The sequence below is a fragment of the Medicago sativa genome, chromosome 3 (genome assembly GCF_051527215.1).
Source record: "Medicago sativa cultivar Bolivia chromosome 3, Bolivia_mono, whole genome shotgun sequence".
In the NCBI taxonomy this organism is placed as follows: Eukaryota; Viridiplantae; Streptophyta; class Magnoliopsida; order Fabales; family Fabaceae; genus Medicago; species Medicago sativa.
The window spans coordinates 74,265,724-74,280,051 of NC_140751.1; the positions used below are offsets into that span (position 1 = coordinate 74,265,724).

The following is a 14,328-nucleotide window of genomic DNA, read 5'->3' on the forward strand; positions in this document are numbered from 1 at the left end:
ATTTAGTAAAATTAATCCATTTTTCACTTGAAACAAACATTGTGAACTTAAAATTAAACATGCTTTTATTCATGATTTCCCCCACAGATAGGAATGGCATCTGGACCCAGACCCTATGGGCACCCGCAAAAAATACCCGCTATGGGTAGGGTAAAACTCCGCTTTCATGGGTCCGGGCTTGGGTATGGGTAATTACCCGCAAATTTGAATGGGTATGGACACGGGTATGTGCACTGTACTACTCAGCCTGCAACCCGCATATATGTATTTATATAATATGATAAATAATTTATTTATTTTTTGCGTTCAATTAATTACTAATTTATTTAACTATTTAAGCCTAACCCTAAAACAACTTAATACAACTTAATAAAAACTTTAGTAACAATTTATTATGTCTTTAACATGCAACTGCAACTTTTTAACGTATAACTTATGTAAAATATCTATATTTTTTTCTTTCTTTCTAGGGATATTCTGGATGTTTTTTTATTTGGTTAAATATAAAGGGAAATGTTAACCAGTGCCCCGGGGGCAGTGGTTAAGGGTCAAATATAGTAGTATTTTGCATTGAAAGTTGTGTGGTCATATTTGGCTTCCTTAACCAGTGCCCTGGGGGCACTGGTTAACATGACCCAAATATAAATACTACGATTCGTACTATTTTATGAGTTGATTTGATTTTTTTTGGATCATAGTTTTATTTCAATTGTGGTGTTTTTTATTGCCTTTTCATGGTTAAAGTGCGGGTAACGGATGCGGGTATGGGTACTTAAATGTCCATAGAGTACGAGGAAGGACATTAAAGTTGTTGCCCACGAGAGTACGAGCTCGGATACAGACATTTTTTATAAACGCGGGTATGGGGATGTGTAGTATAGTACCCTGCCCATTGGGTACTCATTGCCATCCTTAGGCCACATATTATTTCCAATTACTCCTGTTGGAGGGAGTATCACATAATTTTACCACATTTCTTTTTATACTCCCTCTGTTTCAAAATAAGTGTCGTTTTAGGTGTTTACACACATATTAAGAAATGCAATGATTAAAAGAAAGAGAATGATTATTTTACCAAATTATCCTTATTAACTATTGGTTAGTTTTAAAAGTAATATTTTGGAACTAGTGTGCAGAGTATTAATTGGAGGGTACAATTGAAAAGAAAAAAGTTATTATTGCATTGGAAAGTGAAAGTGACCTTCATTTTGAAACAATTTTTTTAGCTAAAGCGACACTCATTTTAAAACGGATGGAGTATTTTTTAATTAAATAACTCTGAAACATTTCTAAATTTTTTTAATTGAGTGAATAGGCAAAAACCCCCCTGAAATTGTAACTTTTGTCAAAAACCTCCCTGATTTTTGCAAAACTTCAAAAACCCCCCTGAAATTGTTAAACGTTAGTCAATTACCCCCCTCCATCTGTTTTGGCTGTTACATCCTGTGACGTGGCAGTTAACTGTACACGTGGCACCTCCACGTGGACTGAAAGTTATGCCACGTCATAGGCGGGTAATTGACTCTTTTTTTAATTTTTTTTTTGTTGCTTTTTTTTTGTTTAAAATCTATGTGATTATAAAAATAGGCAAATACCCCCCTCAACTTTAATACTTATGTGCAAATACCCCCCCTCAACTTTAAAACTTATGTACCAATTATCCCCCTCAAATTTAACACTTACGTGCAAATACCCTCTTTAAATTTAAAAAGTATTTGCAAATTGAATTAAATATTATGTTCAAAGATTACTTCAAATGTTTAAAGACTAGTTTTAACAAATATGAGACTTTTTGGTATAAAATTTGTCCCAAAACAATAATTCCAAACTGTGCTAGAGAACTTAAAGGTGTGAAAGCCAAGGAACTCATGTCATGCCCTCCCGTTATTGAGATAGTGTTGATGAACAACCAACTAGGAAGATTCATTTCAAGAGATATGGTTTATACAATTAAAAACTTTTATACAAAATGAATTTAAAACTTTTGCAAACTGAGTTTGAAACTAAATCCCTTTACTGTATCAGCATGAATTAAATCCATTTACACCAAATAAAACATAGAAAGAAAACTATTATATATTCTTTTATTTTATACCAAACATCTATTTAGGCTTTGGTAGATTATCATAACATTAATTAATTCATATGATATGATTACTGGCCAGCAGGAAAGCTTCATCAGGGAAAGTCTTGGTGATACCCGCAAGACTCTTGAAATGAATCTTCCCAGTTGGTTGTTCATCAACAGTCATGGCATGAGTTCCTTAACTTTCATACCTTTAAGTTCTCTAGCAAAGTTTGGAATTATTGTTTTGTTACAAATCTTTGTTAAAACTAGTCTTTAAACATTTGAAGTAATCTTTGAACATAATATTTAATTCAATTTGCAAATACTTTTTAAATTTAAAGGGGGTATTTGCACGTAAGTGTTAAATTTGAGGGGGATAATTGGTACATAAGTTTTAAAGTTGAGGGGGGTATTTGCCTATTTTTATAATCACATAGATTTAAAAAAAAAAAAAAGCAAAAAAAAAATGAAAAAAAAGAGTCAATTACCCCCCTACGACGTGGCATAACTTTCAGTCCACGTGTACAGTTAACTGCCACATCACAGGGTGTAACAGGTAAAATAGACGGAGGGGGGTAATTGACTAACGTTTAACAATTTCAGGGGAATTTTTGAAGTTTTGCGAAAATCAGGGGGGTTTTTGACAAAAGTTACAATTTCAGGGTTTTTTTTTCCTATTCACTCTTTTTTAATTACTCACCAAAGACATAATGACATTCTTCATCGAGTCACAAAAATAATATTCCCACAAAGAACATTCGCCACCAATAACGATTTGAATGTTTTGGAAACAAACAAACACACCTTTAAATTACATCCAACCTTCACCAAATCTTATCACTATCAGTCCGTTTCTACCTTTTCACTCTGCCGCCTTTTCCGGGACCCGTACAGCAAACATTTATTCCATCATCCTCTTTTCACTATTATCCCCTATGTCACACACACCCTACTATATCATGAACCACCATTCATCAATCATCAACCGTCCATTTCTGAAACAAACAAAGTGCGACATATACGTACGCCAGCCACTACAACAAAATCATATCTTAACTGATTTGATTCTGTTGCGGTACAGCGGTACTATTTGCAAGCATCACGCTGTTAATATTTTCAGACATAACACTCCATGCAATGCAATGCAATGCAATTCAACAACTTCTTACTAGATCATCAATATTACACCTGCACCTACCTATTACTGTTTGTTACACTGCTAGTACAAATTTAAAACAACAAGTATACTAGTATTTCAGATCAGATTTCACCGTACACAACCAACATTAAAATTATTATACTTTAATGTGAAAAATACATACTAGTAAAAGTTTAGATTAATTAATGCAATTGAAGAAGCATCTACTATAAAATTTGTTCATGTTCCACACATTTTCTCCTTCCCCTAAAATGTAACAGTAAAAAGTAACAGAGTTAAATTAAATTAAAGCTAGTTGTATTAAATTGAAAGACAAAAAAAGTTAAACGCGCAAAACCCTATGTTTACCCTTAATGAAAATGTTTGTCCGCCCATTACTCGTATCTTTGATAAACGTACCATACTTATTTAATCCACAGATAAAGTAGCATTATCATTATCTTTTGACATTAGCAATAAATATCGTAATTAAAAGTTCTTAAAAAGGCATATGATATGGGTTCTGTTTTGTTTTGTCTGCATAGTAGGGGTAAAACCGTAATTGTAAAGCAAGTTGTTTCAATTTCAATTCATTTTCCAGACACAACAAACTTTAAATAGAAAAGAAAAGAAAGAGAAAGAGAAACGAAGAAGCACACTCATTGTGTCACTCACTCTCTCTGAAAGAAAAACAAACACACAACCAACTCCTTCGATTCCGTTACTTCTTATGTTCGAAAAACCCTCACTCATTTTCATTCAACCAATCATGAACCGCCAAGTACTACCACCGTCTCCAAAAAACGCAACCACACTCAACCCCAAACTCTGGCGAGCTATCGCCGGCGCTGCCGTGCAAATCCCCTCCGTCAATTCTAGGGTTTACTACTTCCCTCAAGGTCACATGGACCAAGCTACTTCACTTCCGAACAATCTCTCACCTCTTCTTCTCTCTCGTCCCTACATTCTCTGCTCCGTCTCCGCCGTTCATTTCCTCGCCGATCCGAAAACCGATGAGGTTTTCGCTAAGCTTTTTCTTCAACCGTTGAATGATTTCACTGTTAATTTTCCACGGATTCCGGTGATTGAAGCTGACGACGGTGAGAGGATTTCTTCGTTTGCGAAGATTCTTACTCCTTCTGATGCGAACAACGGTGGTGGATTTTCTGTTCCGAGGTTTTGTGCTGATTCGATTTTTCCTCCGTTGGATTATAGTATGGATCCTCCGTTGCAGAATTTGTTGATTACTGATGTTCATGGTTTGACTTGGGAGTTTCGTCACATTTACCGTGGAACGCCGCGCCGGCATTTGTTGACCACCGGTTGGAGTAGGTTTGTGAACGCTAAGAAGCTTGTTGCTGGTGATTCCGTTGTTTTTATGAAGAATACTAGAGGTGCAATGTTCATCGGAATCCGTCGTGCTGTTCGATTAGTTCCGAATCGGAGTAGCGCCGGTGGCGGTGTTTGCTCCGATGTGTCGAGATTGTGTCTTCCGATCTGTGGAGTGAGAAGTAGGGTGGATGAAGAAGAGAAGCTGGTGGATGAGAAGGCGTTTTCGAGGCACGGGAAGGGGAAGTTGTCTCCGGTGGCGGTTGCGGAGGCGGCGGAAATGGCAGCACAGGGGATGGGGTTTGAAGTGGTGTATTATCCGAGAGCGGGGTGGTCGGATTTTGTGTTGAAAGCGGAGGTTGTGGATGCGGCGATGAGTGTTACTTGGTGTCCTGGAATGAGAATCAAAATGGCTGTGGAGACTGATGATTCTTCCAGGACTACTTGGTTTCAAGGTGTAGTGTCTCAGGTTTCTGTTCCTGATCGTGGGGCTTGGAGAGGTTCACCTTGGCGTATGCTTCATGTATGGTTCCTCTTTCTTTTGAATCTTTATTTGATATGATTGTTGTGTGCGTTATATAATAATTATGGTATATATGAATAATTTGATCATATTGATTAGGAAACATGCATTTTATCTAGTTGGAATAAAGTTTGACTGAGAATGCTTTTGTGGATTATGATTTTTTCTACTTAATGTTGCTTTCAAAATGGAATGTGGCCAATCAAATATATATTCAATTTATTTGCTAAAATAGATTAAATATGAGTATGGAAGAGTTGCTGTGGCATGTGTTTTTAAGTAAAAATCATTTTGCAAGGTTTAATGTAGTTTATATATAGCATTTTAACTAATGCTATATTTGCATGAAGAGGTTGAAATGGGTAAGGACAGAATGATAATAGTGTTTATCATCTGTTTAAAGGTAATGTATATGTCTACCATGTTAACATTTGATTTGTTGTTCAGTTGCTTCTGTTACGGTGCTTGAATTTCTACATTTTTGTCTAAATGTTTTACCCTGCTTTGTTGAATTCAGGAAATTTGGTTGGGTTGGAACTTAGAACATAGAAGTGATTTTAGGATTTGTAAAATTTTGTGAAACCAATGGATACCATTATTGGGACTTATGAGATTGTAAGAGTAAAGCTCTGTTTCTTAATCTCAATTATGCTTTCCTTCCTTGTTTTTTCGTTTCCTTTTTTTGAAATCTGGATTGCAAGCTTTTTTTTTCATTATTACATTTAGAATATATAATATATTTCTTTCATGAATTTTATCTTTCACATGCAAATTACTTCAATTTTAGTGCAATGATTTTTCTATATCTGACTTGGTTGTCTCTCTTCCTGCTTTTGATTTCTTATGTCTGATTCTTCGTATCATTTTTGTGGTGACAAAATATTTTTTACGTTGAAAGAAGCTTTTGTCAAAGAACTTCTACTTTAAAATGTTATCATCTATCTAAAATAACTAAAATTGGCCATTTATTGTTTCTGATAGATTACATGGGACGAACCTGAAGTGTTGCAAACTTCCAAGTGGGTCAGCCCTTGGCAGGTGGAACTTCTTTCTACTACACCTTCCCTTCATACGCCCTTTCCCCCATTGAAAAGGACTAGAGGGGTATCTGGGGTGTTAACTGATGGAGATGGAGACCCCTTTTCTATCACAGGGTTCACTAATTCAACAATGGGACAATTGAATCAACCATTGTTGAGTTACAGTACTTTTCCTGCTGGCATGCAGGGAGCCAGGCATGATCTATTTTCCGTTTCAAGTTTTTCCAACTTTCCAGGTGATAACTTCCGTCTTTGTATGGGTAACTCCTTTGGCAGCAACACAGTGCCGGGGTTAAAATCTTTTTCAACGGATCTAAACGTTGGCAGTTCTCACTCTGGTGATTTTTCACCAGAGAGCCAGAGTAGTTTGCCTTCCTTTGGCACAGATTTTGTTCGGAACTACAACTGCAACTCAATGAAACCCGGGCCTGTAACGTTTCAGCTATTTGGTGCAGTCATTCAGACAGAACAGCCCGTTGAAAGTGGTTCAAATGGTACTGTTAGCACAGGAGATGACAGCAGTAAGGGCTGCAACGAAACTGAAGGCATTAACAACCCTCTTGAGGATTCGACTTACTCAAAATTGCTCGACAGGCTTGATGGCCAGTGCCAAATAGCCTCAACAGTTGAGGCGTGCTATCTGTGAAATTAGTTGTGACTGTCATGCACATAAGTAGCTGTACAGGTATGCTTATATCTTAGTGAATCAAAGTTCTCAATAGGGATAAATCAAATTATAAAATTAGATATTGATGCTTTGTTGAATTTTTTTTACTGAAAAAGTAGTTTGTGTTAGCTCAATGGTATTTTTAGCTGTCTTATTGGAATGTTGGCATGTTTTAGGGTTTGTTCTAATCAAGTGATGGGTAAATTTGTTTGTGCATATATTCTCACAAGTGGATTAATTGATAACATAGGTCTGGTTTTTTCCTTGAGTTTTATATGGTCATGATATATGATGCCTGTTTCTGGTGCAAACCAAAACCACAGAGCAAAAACACTCCTAGGAAAATATTGACAGAAAGTAGAGAAAAAGGGCAAAAATGAATATTGATGATAAAAAGTAAATGAAAATGCAGAGGGATGAATATCCCTGCTACCCCATAACAGAAAATCAATACTCGTATGATGATCTCATGAGTATTCTCATGTGAATAGGACTACTCTTTTTGTAACTAGTCTAATACAAGAAAATAAATGGATGTTTATTTTCATTGTTCAGAACTTTATTGGGGAAGAAAAAAGATGCAGCTTCTCATGGCATGAAGTTCAATGGATAAAAAAAAGGGGAATTTGTGACTCTCCCATCTGAAGTGAGTGTCCTTATATTGTTGAACATCTTATACATGTGACTAAGATCCATGTTCAATTAATTTTGTTGCTTACTTTGGGTTCTTTCCATGCAGGTACTTCTCCACGCAGACAGGACCATCTTTTGACCTTGCAGTATGCTGTTTTCTTTTGTTTGTCTTATTGAAACCGGGAACAATGAAACTAAGTATGTAATATTTGGTAAAGACGTATGCAATGTTAATTTTGACATTTTTAATATTTCCTAGAGTACAATGGTTGGTTAGTATCTCAATTTGACCCCGCTATTGGATTTATATAGAAAATTTTGTAGATTGCTGTTTAGTATTCTATATTAAACGTGTATCGCTTTTAGAGGTGTCAAAATGGGCCGGCCATAATGGGCATTAGGCTTTATATTAACGTTGTTGATAAATGGACTTGGAAACTTGATCCTTTTGAGGGGTACTCTGTCAAAGGAAGCCCCCGTAAGTGGACGGTGAGATTGGACGCCTCGAATTAGTTGGTTCTTGGGCAGATTGTAGAGTGGTACTCTGTCAAAGGAAGCCCCCGTAAGTGGACGGTGAGATTGGACGCCTCGAATTAGTTGGTTCTTGGGCAGATTGTAGAGTGGTATTCTCTTGATGGATAACATTTTTTTTCCAAGTTAACGTTGTTGAAAAATGGACTTGGAAACTTGATCTTTTTGAAGGGTACTGTCACAAAGGAGTCTATCATATGTTGAATCATGGGGTGCTGACTCTCATGTATCTCCATAGGAACAAGGTAGAGACCCCTTAAAGGTTTCCCTGTTTGCGTGGAGGCTCTTGAATAAACTAATTTCAGCAAAGGATAACTTGTTTTGGCGGGATATTTTAACTTCTGACTCATCGTTATGTTATGAGGATGTAGGAAAAAGGAAAGTGTTAATCATTTGATTTTTAAGTGCAGCCTCTTTGATGGTATTTGACTGAACGTTCTCACGCGGTTGGGTTCTCAATAAACCAAAACCGTCTTATGAGTTGATTTTTTTTTTTTTGGAGTAACTCATTTGCTTGTCATGGTTATTCTACATCTTGATCTTCTTCCTTTTGTTATTATGCTTTCTGAATTTCTATGTATCTACAGCTTTTGTTTATCTCCATTTTAGACCATATCTTGTGCTTGGATGGTTTTTTTATATACTCCCTCCGTTTCAAAATACATGTCCAAGTCAACCACTTCACATATGCCAATGCATAATTTTGACCGTTAATATCTTTAATTATTTAAAGTAAAAAATTATAAAAATTTAATATTTTGAAAATATTTGTCGAGACAAATCAAACAACATCTTACGTGCTAATATTTGTATTTATACATTAGTTGAAAAGTATGGTCAGGCTAAGTCAAGTGAATAGTGCACATTACAAAAATTGGACATGTATTTTGAAATGGAGGGAGTATTTCATTTGACTTCTTACAAAAACATAACAAATCGAACACAATTAATCACAATTTTTTAAAGTTGTTAATCACAACTTTTAGATTCTCAAATATAAAACAATGTTCTACTTTTTTTCTTCATACTACTCGAATTAGGATTTGGACGAATATATCTTGTCATTTAAATGACAATGTTATAGACTTTTTTTCGTCCAAATCCTAATTCGAGTAGTATGAAGAAAAAAAGTAGAGTGTTTTTATAATAAATATGGAGATTTAGTTTGGGCTTTTTACACCGCTCTATCTCTAGCCTCTGTGTACTGGGGCTTGGACAATTGTGTGTCATGCGGGGGAATTACTTTTCCCACCCTATGGCCTTCTCCCGCGCCCTATAAAATTTTCAAAAATGCTCTTTTGTATTCCGGATTTTAAAATCCGGATTCATGTTTACTATTTCGGATTTTATAATCCGGACAATTCTTATGTATAATCAGCCATCAGACTCTCACAACATTTCTGCATTTTTGAGTTTTGCTTTTAAAAACAACAAAAAAACTAAGTCAAAAATGGTAAAAACCTGTCAAATAAAATCATAAAAATATAAAAATAGCACCAAAAAATTCTAAAAATCAAATAGAACTAATGCAAATTTTTTTCGGATTTTTCTGAGAATATGAAAAATTAAAAAAAAAATGAAAAATGGGTCTAAACGATGGAATTTTGGATTTTGAGGGGCGGAGTCCCGTAAGAAGTCCCTTCTATGGGAGTGTCATGGTCTATGAATTTTTTCTGATTTTCTGGATAAGTTTCGGAGCAATCCGATCAAGTAGCCCGAAAACCCGATTTTTGACTAAGAACGGGTAAGAATGACCCAAAAACAGAGAATGAGAGTTAGGAAGATTAATATTGTCCCTAAAATGACTATCCATGTTACAAACATGTTTATAATTTGTGCTGATACAGTTCGGATTATATAATCCGGACTGTTTTAACTTGAAAAAGGGTGTTTTGGGGGTTTCCGGATTATGTAATCCGGAAACATCATGCAACGCGCCCTATTTTTTGAAATTTCCGGATTACAAAATCCGGAAAAATCCGTTACTCATTTTTTCACCCTTTAACAAAAGAAAACACCATTCCGGATTATAAAATCCGGAAACTCAAGGGCATTTTTGGAAAAAATAGGGCGCGCGAGGAAACCCATAGGGTGGGAAAAGTAATTCCCGTCATGCGGGGGTTTGCATTTTTTTCGTGCATAAATTGTAATTGTGAGGCTTGTAATTTTGTCCTTCTAGAGATTGCAATTGTGCGAGAGTTTTGGGATTTTTCAATTTTATCCGTGCATAAATTGTATGAGAGTTTGCAATTTAGTCCATAAAAAAAGTAGGTTGAGTCATAACATTAGTGTTGAGATTGTGAAGGTAGGTATGCATTGTCGAACCACAATAAATTTGTGAGTTAATTTTATTTTGTTTCTTTCGTGGATTTCCCAACACTAGCATCATGACATTTCTTTCGATTCTATTTTTTTATTTCATTGTTATATTTGCATCTCTCATTTCTCGTCCATTTTGATTATTTCTTTTATGCATTTTCGAACACTAATTCTTCCTAATTCAAATTTTTAGTTATGTTTTGTCTTTTGCTTTTATCTTTTCTTATCGAACTACTATTTACTGAAAACATAATACCTGTTTTAATTTGATTTACTTTTTCAGAAATTGTTGTAATGAAAAAACAATTAGTACAGGATCAACTCTCATATGGTCGATGGAACAGGCACACACTTACGTTCTCCATATGTATGATTTCTTTAGAGCATAAAATTCATGTGATTTTTTTAATCTAGCATAATTTAAGTTGCTTTAAGGAAGCAGAAAAGAAGATATCTTTCACTCTTCTTTTTTCACTCCATTAGTTGTCCTAGACAACAACACAATTGACATTGTCGTTTTTTACTTCATTCTATTTCAACAAAAATATCTAGCTAATTTGGATAACGAATGAAATTAGAATTGATTTTTTGTTAAAAGATTTGAAAATTGTATCCGTTTTATTTTTCATGACAAAAACCTCCAACTTTTTTTATTATTGTTTTTATTTGCATTTCTAATTATTATTCTTACGAATTATTTTTTTTTTGAAGGAATTCTTACGAATTACTATTAAATTCTTTTGAATCTTATAAGTTCATAAAATATTTTAAAACTTTAAAAATGTGTGATATAAATCCAATATAATCTTAATGTAAAATAAATCTTAAAAGTCAATACAGCCTCTATTACTATCTTCATGACCTTTTCTCTATCAAAATATTTGTCCCCATATTTTAGCAAACTTACAAAAATTGTTTTCCTTTTTAAAGTCGAATTTCTTTGTCCTCTACTTTCACATTTATTGCAGTTTTGGTATCAATCTATGTTGTTTGCCTTTGAAATGATTTTTAACGCTAAAAAATGTGATTTATTTCCCCGTGTTGAAAGTGAGGACAAAATCTATTTTTTATGCCAAAACTCACCTTTTTGGGTTTCAAAATTCAGCACTTTTAGGACAAAAAACAATGAGTTGATTCAAGTTTTTTTTTTTATTGCAGTTGATTCATGTTTCTGTTTCTGTTTTTTTATAGACGAAATGACAAATGATCATTGAAATTTAAAGACACAAGTGGAGAACGTTCGACCTAATAATTTTGACATTTTTACCGGTATAAATATGACTTCTTTCCTTGCTCATGTAATTTGTTTTATTTTAACTGTTGATGTTACAAAATGAAATTTAGGTAAAGGGAAAAAAAATCATAAATCATAAATCAATTTTGATTATAGAATTACATTTTTTTAAGGGTTTACATAACTCTTATTAAATCGATATAAATTACGTGGTAATTAAAAATATATTATATGAAAGTTTATGTTTGTATGGAGCCATATTATATAATTTAAATAAAAAATATATTTATTTGATGCTAAATTTGTTTATTAAAGTAAAGTACGTAAATTATCATTTGCGCGGTGTACGGCCAACACACTAGTGTATATAATTGGGGTATCACATATGTTACCCCATATATAATTGATAGAGATTATGGAATCAACAAAACCCACTCAACAAAAAACTCTCACTCTACTTAACAAAGTCATTCTCTTTCATCTTCCATCGCACAACCACTCTCAACGACACATGGATCCGGCAAGTATCGTTAACGTCGAGTGGCCCAACCATGGCCGAAAAGATGAAGAAAACACTGACCACGACAATTTGAGAACGATATTGGATGGCACCATGTGTGTGTTGTCTCATCGAATCAAGAAGCTTAGACGTTTATCGAGAAAAGAATGCGAGAAAATATCGGGAGTTGCAACACCTTAAATTGTATTATTAATTTATCAACATCATATTATAAATAATAAAAACACATTATTAGTGATAAATTAAAAGTACCAAAATTGCATAATATATAAATATTCAACAATTAGTACTCAATACACTCTGAATAAATTCAAATTAAGTTTCTACAAACAATAGAAGCTGGAATAATTAGACAACACTCACAACATCCACTCACCATTATTGGGCCTTGTTTAGATAAACAACATAATTCGTGGCTTATAGCATAAGTGCCTATGCATAAACTATTTCTTTAACAAAACATAATACAAAGTTGAATTGTAATCTTATAAGTTATTTTCATAAAATATGTAGGAGTGCTTATGAAAATAAGTTAAAGATAGTTTATGAACTTGTCATAAATTGTTTTCATAAGTTATCTCAAATCGTCTTACAAGTACTTATGTAAGTAAAACAACAACAACAACCAAGATTTATCTCACTAAGTGGGTCGACAGTAATTATGCAAGCAGATAAGCTCAAATAAATTAACCCAAACATGCCCTTAACTACACATATTTCCACCAAGTTTGACAAAGGTTGCATCAAAGTCAAAACAAGAACATCAGGAATGTACAACTACATTTTTATTGTAATCGGTCATGGAACAAATGCATCAGAGTTTAACTTAAATTTTTGTTTATCTGACTCCTAACTAAACCGAAAAGGAGATAAAAATTCAATTGATAACACAATAAACTCAAATGTCTATGAGTTTAACACAGACAATTCTAATGCCGAAAATATAGCATAACCAACACAAACACATATTCATTGTCAACATCAACCTTACACTGACAGATAGAATCACATTATTCACTCTTGCCAGTAAAATCATAATCTCCTACCTCCACTTTCTTGGTATGTTCATCATTCTTCGCTATGACTCCACTTAGACTCTTCCTTTATAAAAATTCCCCATATCATTCAAGAGAGCTCTTAACTTAAATTCAAACTTAATAAAAACACCAACATCTAAACGCAGTCCCTTATCCATATTGTTGATACTTTTCTCTAACTCTGATTGTAGTTCACCCAACAAACTGCGAGGTCTTTAAAAGTTTTTGTTCCTATATTTTTAGTTGTGAACACCTCAAAGCCTTTCTTACCCACTTCTCTAATACTCTTCCCACTTTTTTCTTAATATATTTGCATCAACCGCATTGGTCATTTCTTTAGCACTTTTGGTAACAACCGTCTCTTTTTCTATATTTTGTAAATGAAACATATTCTATTTTGTTCATGACTCACCCAACCATGTTTGTTATAAGCCTCTAACTTGTCTAACTCGTACAAAATCTCACATGCGTGACTATGGATATAAAAATTTGTGACGTGAATTTTCTTTGTTCCTTTATAAAAATTTCCCATATCATTCAAGAGAGCCCTTAAGTTAAATTCAAACCTAACAAAAACTCCAACATCTAAACACAGTCATCTAAACACAGTCCATTAACTATGCGTATTCATGCGACAAATAATGCATCCTCAACGCAATGAAAGTTCTTTTTTTTTTTTTTTTCGGTGGCCGGGATTCGAACCCCGGAACTTGCATATTTTATGCATTGTCCATACTAACTGAGCTAAGCTAACGAGGACCGCAATATGTCTCTTGTTATTAGTCAGAATATAAAAGTCTTATAGAGGACAAAAACTATATTTAACTCTATATATAATCTCCAGGCCTGTTCCTTTGGAGGAGCAAATAACTCAATGGAGTTGGCCTCCCCAATGTATGAGCCTCAAAAAAATTTGTATAGCCCATTATTACTGCCCCCACTAAAAAATTTTTATTATTCTCATTTCTCTGATACGCGCGTTCCAGACTTTCTTTCTTCTCGTTTTAGTGACTGGAAGGTTGATAAAGATATTCACCTGAACTTGTATTTTTTATATTATTTATTAGAATATAAATATTTTTTTATTAGAATATAAATATTTCTTGTGATAGTTACAATGATGATTATTTCTTATGTTTACGAATTTAATTTTCAATTTAAATAGAACATTACTCTTTTAAAAAAATATTACGGGCCAACCGAACCTCCAGATTCATAAGAATGGCCCGCTCGTGGCTAGTCCGCACTCTAGCATGTAATTACCGGCAAAAGTTATGGTGTATAAGAAA

At 34.1% G+C, this 14,328-nt stretch overlaps 1 protein-coding gene across 2 annotated transcripts; it reads left to right on the plus strand.

Annotated features, from left to right (window-relative positions):
• Positions 1-3,849: 3,849 nt before the first annotated feature.
• Positions 3,850-7,683, plus strand: ARF17 (auxin response factor 17). Of its 2 annotated transcripts, XR_015031890.1 has the most exons (4): positions 3,850-5,058; positions 6,040-6,783; positions 7,321-7,411; positions 7,505-7,683. XR_015031890.1 is itself a non-coding variant. In XM_085753698.1 (3 exons), exons 1-2 carry the CDS (start codon positions 3,937-3,939, stop codon positions 6,742-6,744), a joined length of 1,827 nt encoding a protein of 608 aa, XP_085609824.1. In that variant the 5' UTR covers positions 3,850-3,936; the 3' UTR covers positions 6,745-6,783; positions 7,505-7,683. The 2 variants fall into 2 exon arrangements, 1 of the variants encoding a protein (XP_085609824.1); XM_085753698.1 differs by lacking the exon at positions 7,321-7,411.
• Positions 7,684-14,328: the final 6,645 nt, after the last annotated feature.

What these genes read in the sequence shown, in the direction of transcription:
- ARF17 (XM_085753698.1), top strand. Translation starts at nt 3,937, where the DNA reads ATGTTCGAAAAACCCTCACTCATTTTCATTCAACCAATCATGAACCGC. An exon ending in CACCTTGGCGTATGCTTCAT is followed by an intron (nt 5,059 to 6,039) that starts GTATGGTTCCTC and finishes TGTTTCTGATAG; the next exon opens with ATTACATGGGACGAACCTGA.